The following is an 11,556-nucleotide window of genomic DNA, read 5'->3' on the forward strand; positions in this document are numbered from 1 at the left end:
GCCTCAGAACATAACTTTCCTTTGACGATTTGTTTGGATAATCTAGATTCGTGGAAGAATGAACTTTACGATTGTATTTCTGTTATAGATGACAACATTTTTCAGACATTTCTCAATCGGGCAAGGGAGTCCGAATCTAGATCATTATACAGTAAACTTAATTTCTCTTTGGGGGAAGCAAATTATTTTCGAACCGAGTTCACTTGTTGTTGAGATAAGTCTGATATTTAAGGTTCGCACGGAGATGCTCGAGCCTAACTATAGACCTCACAGAAATGATATAAATCCTAACTGTACATTATGTAACCTCAATCAAATTGAAAATGTTTTCCATTTACTAGCATTATGTCCGATCTTACAAGAGATCCGGCGTTTCTACTTCAATAAGAGCTTCCTTTCGTTTGAGGACTGTCTTGGAGTTTTGAATGGTGAGGTTGGTTGGAAACTTCTTATCCGTTTTTTCTCTGAAGCTGTTGCGTATAGAAATTCATTCGTGGACCTCTAATGTAATGTTCATTCTAATATAATTTTGTTTTAGCTAAACTTAAAGCCCGTTTCAATGTTGATATTGAAAGTCTTTTACTGCTCTTCCATTTTTTGTATGTATTTTTTTTTATGTATCTAAATATCAATGATTAAACCTAAAAAGTTACCAAACTAATATTTATTTTAAGATATATGTTAGTAGTTTTTGTTTTTGTTAAACTGAAAGCCTGTAACATCTGTTATTTTCAAATCAAGTAAATCGTTCAATCTGGCATACTTAATCATAATCAGTATCTTAATCTTAAATTATTTTGTAAATTGTTCATTTGTATTATATAACAGCTAAAAAATAACTTCTCTCTCAATGTTTAAAATTTATATATAACCGGAAGACGGCTTAATAGCGATGCTTGTAAATCTTTAAAATGTAAGTGAGCCTGTATTTTTTTTTGGGAAGAAAAAATAAAGATAATAATAATAATAATAATAATAATAATAATAATAATAATAATAATTATTACAAAAATTTTACCTGTAAGTGACTTAGCTTAGAAGCTAGCAGTTTCCGTATTAACTTTTTATTTTTTAAATACATACTTTAATTACAATTAAAATAAAAAATGCGTTACATTACGTACCAAAATTTACGATTTTTTATTTAAATTTGGCAAGGTTTTTATTGCTAATTCTCTAAATAGATTGTATTTAATACAAAGCTACCGTTTTTATTTACCATAACGAAAGAAATTGCGCTATAACCACACGGAGCGAATCCAGACTTTTAACCAGGTTGGGGGAGAAAATGACCTTATATTTACATATTTTAAGCGTAAAGTTAAAAATTTTAGCTGTTTGATTTATAGTCTAACTATTTAACTTGAAAAATTCTTCAGAAATATGAAAATATGAAAACATTACTATGTTCCAACAGCTTTGCAAATATGCCATATTTTATATTTAAGAGCTAAATTACAATAGTTTAGAGGGTTTTAGGTGCATTTAACGAAGAAATGTTAGAAATTGTGTTGGAACGTAGCTTTTTTCCAAAACTTATAAAAGGTGATTTTTTAAAAACTATAGAAAAGTTAAGAAAAAAACACATACAATTCAGAAAATGCATAAAATCTTTATTTGAATCGATAGTTAGGTTTATATATAATTTAATGTTTGAAGAATATTTCATGCAAATGTTGACCTTGACTGCACCTAAAATGGTCCATCCGCTTAGTCCCATTTTGGCATACTCTATCCAACATTTCAGCCGGTATCTCACGAATAAATGCTTTAATGTTGTCTTCCAATGCGTCAATTAAAGAGGGCTTGTCTGTATAGACTTGAGCTTTAACATAGTCCCACAAAAAATAGTCTAAAGGCATTATATCTCACGATCTAGGCGACCGGTCCCGAACGTGAAATAAAATGTTCATCGAACTCGCATCGCAATAAGTCCATTGTTGCGCGTGTTGTGTGGAAAGTGGCACCGTCTTTTTGAAAGTCAAGTTCTTGCATTTTGGGCAAAACAAAGTTGGATATCATCTCACGGGCCCATTCACCAAAAATTGTATGTTATAGTAGGTCGTTCCGCAAAATTTTCAATATTTATATATTGATATTTTCTTCAGTTCGCACGTGTTAGTGGTTTAATGTCCAACAATGTAAATTTGGTGTGAAATTTAGTCACAAAAGCCGGAATAGCCGCTTCAGTGGCTCGATTAAACTGACCATAAAATGAAAGAAACGCGTAATGAATCTTCTTAAAAGTGCACGCATTTTGATAATAAAATTAAAAAAATTGTCAAGTGTTGTTCGTTTGTTTGATTCATGGTTATATTATAGACCAAACTGAAGATGTTTGACAATGAAACAAAACACGAAACGTACATCAGTTGTTTAAACTAGTGTTGCCAAAAACATAATAGCTAAAAAATGACCCTCTATATTCTGTTCGTGTTTGCATTTCCATAAAATCGAAGAACGCTACTTATGTAAATTATGATGCAAAAAACCCAAATGTAATCTCTTTTGCTAGAAAAAAAAAACATCTACTTTTGCGTATTTTCTTCTGACGCAATATTCTTATCATTTAAGATTGAACCTTCTGAAAATATTTTGATCAAAAAGTTGTCAAATTAAAAATTAAATTGGGCGGCGCAACAGTCCGTTGTGAACCAGGGCCTAGTGACTTAAAACTCTCAACCATTCCCTTGTACGAGTACTGTTGTCAGGAATGGAAGGGACCTACAATTTTAGGCCGAATCCGAACGGCTTATTTATGAAAACACTTTTTCATGACAAGAATTACTCTTGAAGGATTTGTCAATTCCTCGCAAGAGGCAGTACCGGCGATAATTATTTTTTTAACTTCCCATAGGAAGTTAAATGGGTCCGATTTGTCAAATTGAAAATTTTGACATTTCTCGACGTTTCAAGGTCCCTAGAGTCGAAATAAAAGATTTTTAGGAAGATGTCTGTGCGTGCGTGTGTACGTACGTTCGTACGTCTGTACGTTCGCGACGTTTTTTTCGTTGTCCATAGCTCAAGAACCAGAAGAGATATCGACTTCAAATAAATTTTGTTATACAGATAATAAGGCAGAAAGATGCAGAAAGGGCTCTCAAGAAAATTGCGTGGGTGGTTATTTTACCATAGCAGTTTGAAAAAAGGTGAAAATTTTGGTTAACCTTAAATATCTTACGAACCGAAAACGCTAGAGACTTTAATTAAATTTTATATAATATATTGTAACCTGATACCAAAGAAATATATTTTTTGAAAAAATCCATTTAACGGTTTTTTTATAAATCAAAAAAAATGAAAAAAACAAAATTTGTCACCTCCAAAATTTTACGACTAAAATATGATTTCATCTTCAAAACAATTTTGTGCAACGAAGAATAATGTTTTCGACATCTGATAAAATTTTGAGAAAAATCGAATTGACAGTTTTAAAAAAAAAATAAAAATCTAAAAAAACATCATAAAAAAGTTGGTAAGAATTGAATATCGATTCAAATATCTTTTCAAAAACATGAAATTTAGGCTTCAAACTTATTTTACCTTATAAGAAATATTGTTTTCAACATTCTGAAAATGTTGAAAAAAATAGAATTGACTGTTTTTGTACAAAAAATTAAAAACAACAAAAAATTAACAAAAGATGGTAAAAATTGATTTTCGACTCAAATATCTTTTCAAAAATTTGAAATATTAGCTTCAAACTAATTCTATCTTATAAGAAATATTGTTTTCAGCATTCGATAAAATTTTGAAAAAAAATCGAATTGAAAGTTTTTTTTTACAAAAAATAAAACTCTAAAAAACTACAATACTAAAACTTGGTAAAAATTTACTTTCGACTCAAATAGCTTTCCAAAAATTAAAAATATTTGCTTCAAACTTATTTTATTTCACAAAAAATATTGTTTTCTATTTTCAGTAATTTGTATATAAAAATCCAACAGTCTGTTTTTTGATCCAAAATAAAATCTACAAAATATAGTACGCAAATTTGGTAAAAATTGATACGAGTACATATAGACAATATTAAGCAAGACAAATCGACAGATGGGATGGGAAGTTATCAGTGTGAGTCGCATCCCAGCCTCTTGTTTTTATATGTGAGTCGCATCCCAGCCTCTTGTTTTTATATGAAAACAACATTATTTTATTTTACTTCCTTAAACTTTGGTGCTAAAAGTACTACTTTTAACTGAAGACTGGACCAATAACATTATATGAATCGTATATTCAGCCCTATTCCAGCACAAGTTCATCAACTTTTGACCAATCCAGGGAGGTTCATAGGAGCTATAAAGCTTATACAGTTAAGTTGTATAAGTAAAGATTCCAATTAAAAATTTGTTAGTAATTTAACGACATTCACCAAAAAGTGGTTTGCTGTCAAAAACGAGTAAAAGTTTTGTTTTTAATCAATTTAGAATTTGAAAAAACTTTAGCCATGCCTTAAATTATTTTCATAAAATTTGTTTCTAAGAAAAAGAGCAAATATTCAAGTTCTTAAGAAGAAACTTTGAATAAGAGATCATCAATTTTAGTTTAAGTTGCCTTTAAATTCCCAAAACTAGCCTTCAATTTTATTATTAAATTTGTGTGACACACATAAATAGTGACCATTGAAATTATTTTTACTTTAATCAAACATTAGGACGTTAGAGAAGTCGAAAAAAGTGGGTTCCCTGCTTCCGTGGTCGGTCTGTTTTTCATTCCGGCCCCTATAGATAAAACAATTGTGTTGATTGAAATTAAGGTTTTCATTCCATTAGCGTAAGGCATTTTATTTTTCATTTTATTAATACGAAAAATAACAGCAGTCTCCATACAAATTTGTTGGTTAAAATATGTGCTTTTTTCAAAACTTTTTCTTTCTACAAAAAAAGAAAAACATATTTTGGTATTGATCGGGAAGGGTACCCCTCATAAAACTTTTATTTTGTTTTTAAGTTTTCTCAAGAATTATTGATCCGATTTCAATAATCTTATTTTTCTGTGCAAGCTATTTTCAATGATCAAATCATCAAATTGATGATAATTTGGAGGTTCAAAAATGTTTTTTTTCTGATGTTAAAAAAAATATTTGTTTTGTTTACAAACCTCGATATCACAACATTTTTTAAGAAAATTTAAATGCAAAATGTATATTTGTAAGCACCTTATTAAGTGCTTGCCAAAAATAGTTTTAAGACAAAATTTAAAATGATTTTCGATAAAATAAGTTAAATTTTTGAGAAAAAACTTATTTTGTAGGTACATTTTTAAATCCTAAAATATAGCAAACATTTTTAAATAGAATTTTTGGGAAAAAAATAGCAAGTTCTAGCAACCCAGTCTTGCATTTTATTTCTTTCAAAATTGATTTTCTGTTGAATAAACCGACTTTTGAAGTGAATTTGCTTTGGATGCTCATGAACTGAGATTTAAACACGGATTTAAATAATACAAATGTCCCAAAAATAACAAAAGTGACAATTTTGTTAATCTACTGGCTAACTGAAAAACATACCAAAAAACATTTCATATCTATTAATATAAAAGCTTTGAATGTCTTGAGATTTGAAGTGAAAAAAGATTCTGAAACGTGTAATTTGTGAGTGCTATATAAACGTTTTTTCTCTACCAACTTATTTGTTTACCTACCTTAATTTGTTTTAATTTAATTTTTTAGAGAAATTAGGAACCTATTTTCTTAAATTCAAGAACCAAAAATTTGTCTGTCTACAATTTTTAAGTTTTGTTGACTCCTTTAAGATCAAAAGACGAGTACCTAAGCAGATTGATAACGATAGTAATAGAGACTCCCGAAAATTGAGTTCGAAAAAACTACTTAAAAAAAAACGATATATGAACCTCTCTCATTTTTTATTTTTTTGTAGCGTTCTTCGCATTAATATACATACATATATGTACATGGAAACAAGAAAAATATATTTTATTTTGGAAAAAAAAATACGTTTCAAAACAATTTCTTATACTTCTGCATGAAATGCACCAAAAACCCTCTAAAATTTCGTGTTTTAGCTCTTAAATATTTCATATTTAGAAAATTATTGGAATCTTGGAATGCTTTTATATGTAGGGAGTCATCCAAATCAAATAGTTAGACCATACCTTGCTAGATAACAGTGTTCTAAAATAATTTGATTACTAAAGTTGTTTAGCAATTGAAATGCATAATACTCGTATATACATATTTATAGGTTAATATATGTATGTTATTTAAAATTCTTTACAAAACATTAAAGAACATTTGTAAGCGGTGAGTAAAAACTCATCCAAGTGTGTGACCCACCCTCACCCCCTTAAAAGTCTGGATCCGCAATTGATGCATAGTTAGACTATGCCTTGTTGGAAACCAGTGTTCTAAAAAAATATAATAACTTAAATTGTCCCTTTAGACAGCGCCGGATTTAGTTTTTTTGGGCCCTTAGCCTGAAGAGTGAACATCGGGTGCCTAGTACCTCAACTGGAGATTGGGTTCCAACCCCAATGTGAAGTTGTTGGGGGCAGCAAACGAGAGAGGGGGACGAATTCTCGAGATGGAATCAACGGTGGCGTCTACAGTTCCAGTAAGGTTGAGCTACTTAGTGAACTCCTTATAGGGCTTCTACGACATATTCGGAGCCCAGGCCTGTTAGGAGCGGTTTATCCGGCTCCCCTTCCTTGAAGTTATACTAAGGATCTGGCCCTCCAGGTTGGGGGTTGTGCCGTCGGGGTGACTTCCTGGCCACTTAAAAAATACCTTTAGTTGCGAAGCACCAACAAGCCTTGGATACGGATGGATTCACTGTTGACAACCCACGCAAACGAAATAAGGACAACGAACTTCGGATTTGTACGTGGAATGTTAGGTCCCTTAACAGACCACGTGCAGCCGAACAATTAGCGGAAGCCCTTAACTTGTGCAAGGCAGATATTACCGCATCCAAGAAGTTCGATGGATGGGCGCGTGCCCCAACAGAGGAGAAAGATGAAGACACCAAAGACATATTCTTCGAGCTCTTGGACAAGACATATGAGCAGTGCCCTGGCTATGACATTAAAATTGTCTTAGGAGATTTTAATGCCAAGCTAAGAAGAGAAGGCATCTTTAGTGGCATAATCGGCAAATACAGCCTGAACGATACCACCTCCGACAACGGATTCAGACTGGTCGATTTCGCTGCGGGGCGAGACGTTCTGGTAGCTAGTACACAGTTTACACATCTCAAAATAAACAAGGAGACATGGAAATCTCCTGATCAATCAACCGTCAACAAGATTGACCACATTGCGATCGACGCACGACACTTCTCCAGTATACTGGATATCCGAACATTCCGAGAGGCCAACATTGACTCGAACCACTACCTCGTTCTAGCCAAGGTACGGCTAAGGATATCCCGGTCCAAGCCAAAACAAGGAAGTACTGTGAGAAGATTCGACGTTAGACGGCTACAATCGCAAGAGACTGCCATGTCCTTTTCCGATCGAGTCTCTAATAACCTCTTAAAGAGTCCTATGCTGCCTGCATTAAGTATTCAAAACCAGTGGCAACATTGCCTTGCAGCCATCAGAGATGCCGCCTCTGAAGTGCTAGGTTTCACACGGCCACCATAGCGAAACCCCTGGTTTGACGACGATTGCCGGCAAGCGCACGCAGCGAAACATGAGGCATACAAAACGGAGCTGCACAAAAAGACTAGAGCTGCTCGCGAGCTCTACGAGCAGAAGAGGAGAGAAGAACACCTGCTTCTTAGACGGAAAAACAGAGAGCATGAGAAGCGCACGATGGAGGAAATAGAGGGATGTCACAATAGGAATGAGGTTCGTAAATTTTACCAAAAGGTAAAAAAAAAACCTCCCACGGGTACCAGCCACGAACCGAAGCCTGTAAAGAGGATCAGGGGAAAATCGTAGTAGAACCGCAGTCGATGCTGAGAATATGGAAAGATCAGTTCTCCAAATTATATAACGGCGATTACGAAACAAATTCCGCTGTAAGGGAGATAGAACCACTCAACCTCGGCGACGCAGATCAACAATTCCGCCTACCCGACCTTGACGAAGTTAAGATAAGTATATCTAAACTTAAGTCGAACAAAGCTGCTGGGGTTGACGGCATCGCCGCCGAACTATTCAAAGCAGCAGGCGATGACTTGGTACGGAGCATGCACAACTCATCTGCAGAATATGGTCGGAAGAAAGCATAACCCATGAGTGGAATCTCTTCATAGTGTGCCCGATATAATATAAGAAAGGAGACTCTCTAAACTGCAAAAACTACAGAGGCATCAGTCTTCTTAACATTGCGTATAAGATCCTCTCTGCCGTATTATGTGAACGTCTGAAGCCATTCGTCAACAACCTGATTGGTCCTTATCAGTGTGGCTTCAGACCAGGAAAGTCCACTATCGACCAAATATTCACACTACGGCAGATCTTGGAAAAAACCCAGGAGCTTCAAATCGATACCCACCATCTCTTTATCGATTTTAAAGCCGCGTATGACAGCATCTATAGGGAAGAGCTCTACAGAGCAATGTCTAGTTTTGGCATCCCTGTCAAACTTATCCGTTTGTGCAGAATGACGATTGAGAATGCACGCTGCTCTGTCAAGTTCGGAATAGATCTCACCGATGCATTTGATGTCAAAAAAGGTTTTAGACAAGGCCATGCACTGCACAGCCATGCGACTTCTTCAACATCGTTCTGGAAAAAATTGTGCAAAACTCAACCGTCAACACTGGAGGCACAATCTTTCAAAGGTCCATCCAATTACTCGGATACGCAGTTGATATTGACATAATTGGAAGATCAAAGCGTGATGTTAGTGGAGCGTTTTTGAGCATTCCGACGGAAGCGAAGAAGATGGGTTTAGTGGTCAATAAGGGCAAGACCAAGTATATGCTGTCATCAAAAAATTACACTGAACGACGACGACTTGGACAAAACGTCACCATGGACAGCTATAACTTTGAGGTAATTAAGGACTTTGTCTACCTAGGCACCGCTATTAATACAGACAACGACAACAGCGCTGAAATCAAACGAAGAATAACTCTTGCAAATCGCTGCTTCTTTGGACTTAGAAAGCAATTGAGAAGTAAAGTCCTCTCTCTAACACCTAAAATCACCATCTATAAGACACTCATCATCCCGGTTATCATTTATGGCGCTTAGGCCTAGACCCTGTCAAAGAAAGATGAGAGCGTCTTACGATGTTCGGGTGATTTATGGTCCCGAATTATGCGGGCTGTATAGTGACACTGACCTAGTTAACAGAATTAAAGTCCAACGTCTTAGATGGCTAGGTCATGTAGAGCCAATGGACATCAACACTCAAGCCGGAAGGTCTTCGAATCCAGTAGAGGAAGACCGCGTCTCAGGTGGAGCACGCAGGTGTGTGAAGACGTTAACCAACTTGGCGTACGAAACTGGAGACAGCTAGCTGGGAACCGAGCTGGCTGGAGACGCATGTTGGTTGAGGTCCTCCCCGGACTGTAGCGCCACCTTAAGTTAGTAATATTAAGACGCAAATTACGTTGTTTTTTATTATTCTGTTAGCTACCTTTACAGAACATTTTTAAGCGGTTTCCAAAAAGACGTCTCTATGTTTATTGTATTACAAAAATAAAAATAAAACAATGGTTTATAGTACTGTGTCCATTATCAGATGTGATACTCTTGAATCTAGCTTTCCAACTTTGTAATACTGTTAATTTAATTGTTCGTCAGTCAAGATGGAACTTGCTTTATTATACATTGGTATAAGAGTTCATTTACTTTAGGCTCTACTCACTTCATCGAAAGTGAACAATTTTGCCCTTGGAATGCATCACTATTGCATCTGTTCAAATCCTAACCCCATGTTTCACAGCTTTGTGTCCACACAAACTACATAATATCTCATTTTGTGGGCAAGAGGTAGACCAAAAGGCCAATGTCTCTGATTTAAAACACCTCACAGTTTACCGTTCATGTTTTATCTAATGTGAAAGTTTGTTAAAAGACAGAATTATTGTTATTCATAAAAATCTTTATTGTAGTTTTCAAAATATAAACAGTTCATAATTATTTAATCTCTTTAAAAAAATGTAGAAAAATTAATTCGCTGTACTTTATAAGTTCGAGATGCAAATTCATCAAAATTTATATATTTACATGACTATTTTATAAAAAGTATTATCTTTACGTTGCACGTGTGAAATTAAACAATTCTTCACTTTTACTTTCCTTCACGGATCTTCTTCAATCTAGCTGGTCCTAAAGCTTTGTAAATCAATGTAGTAACGTTGGGATAGTATTGCGACAGATAAAGCAATATATTCACTGGAAACAGTCCAACCCAGGAAAATGACAATTTGTTGGACAAAGCAACAGCAAATAGCTCAGCACAGCGTTCAGCTGTCATCCTTTGCCGGTCATTAGCAGTACTCTGGCCCACTTTTTCATTCAGCTTGCCAGTGAATGCTTCTTGGAGGAAATCAGTTGCGATGGGTCCGGGACAGAAAAGTGTGACATCGATTGATGGCTCTTCCACCAAAAGTCCTTTGAAATAACCATGCAATGCGTGTTTAGCCCCCAAATAACTTCCCGAATATGGTACAGCTGTGATTCCAGCTCCACTCGATGTCACTGCCAAATGACCTTTACTGTTCTTCTTTTCCATGAAGTACTTCAGTACTTTGCGTGACAAATTGATCACAGAAAAAACGTTCAGTTCGAACATTTCCCTATCAACTTCGATGTCAATGGTCGACCAACCTGCACGCTGGGACCTGCCGGCGTTATTAACTAGAATATCAATTGTTCCGAAATGATCCAAAACAGATTTTAGGCATTTCTCATGGGAATTAAGGTCCACCATATCCATGGGCAAGACAAGAACATCCTTTTCGTTGAGACTACCTCCGGATGCCTTCAAACACTCTTGTTGCACATTTTTGAGCTCTTGTTCTCTTCGGGCAGACAGCACTAATTTGACTCCATTCTTCGCTAAAACGATTGCCAGGTATTTGCCAATGCCACTAGAAGCCCCAGTTATCCATACGACTTGGCCACGAAGTGATGAGATGGGTTTGCCGAAACGCTCCTTGAAGGAAAGTTGGATGTCAGCATCCAGCACAAACCATAAAATGAGATTGGTTAAGAAATAAAGAATTGCCGCAAGGCCAACAAGCTCGAAAATATTCATTTTCGAGGTTAGTATTTTAAATTTATAGAAGAAGATTATAGGTAGTATGATTAATTAGAACTGACAATTAAATAAATGACTTGCTAAATGCATAAATTAGCACCAACAACGGCACAAGATAAGGGAAAGCTCCAAGATGATAAAAATAAACAAAAATAATAAAAAAAAAGAAAACCGCAAAATGTCACTGTCAGATTTTTTAAGAAGAGTTAAAGAAAAGAGGCAGCAATTTCCTTCATATGCCATGTTCTGTCCTGTGTCCCAAAAACGGGGCCTGTTTCAGAGGTACTACAACAAATAAAATTAGTTTCATGGCAGTCGTTTGAATTTCAATACAATAGTGAAAACAAAAATGGGTTCAGTTTGGAGACTTTGAAAAT

General features: G+C 35.1%; 1 protein-coding gene across 1 annotated transcript; it reads right to left on the reverse strand.

Moving 5' to 3' along the window:
- Window positions 1-9,997: 9,997 nt before the first annotated feature.
- Window positions 9,998-11,332, reverse strand: LOC129949508 (dehydrogenase/reductase SDR family member 7). The gene has a single exon (XM_056061016.1). It carries the CDS (start codon window positions 11,174-11,176, stop codon window positions 10,208-10,210), a length of 969 nt encoding a protein of 322 aa, XP_055916991.1. The 5' UTR covers window positions 11,177-11,332; the 3' UTR covers window positions 9,998-10,207.
- Between the last annotated feature and the right edge of the window lie 224 nt (window positions 11,333-11,556).

The sequence above is a fragment of the Eupeodes corollae genome, chromosome 3, assembly GCF_945859685.1.
Source record: "Eupeodes corollae chromosome 3, idEupCoro1.1, whole genome shotgun sequence".
Lineage (NCBI taxonomy): Eukaryota > Metazoa > Arthropoda > Insecta > Diptera > Syrphidae > Eupeodes > Eupeodes corollae.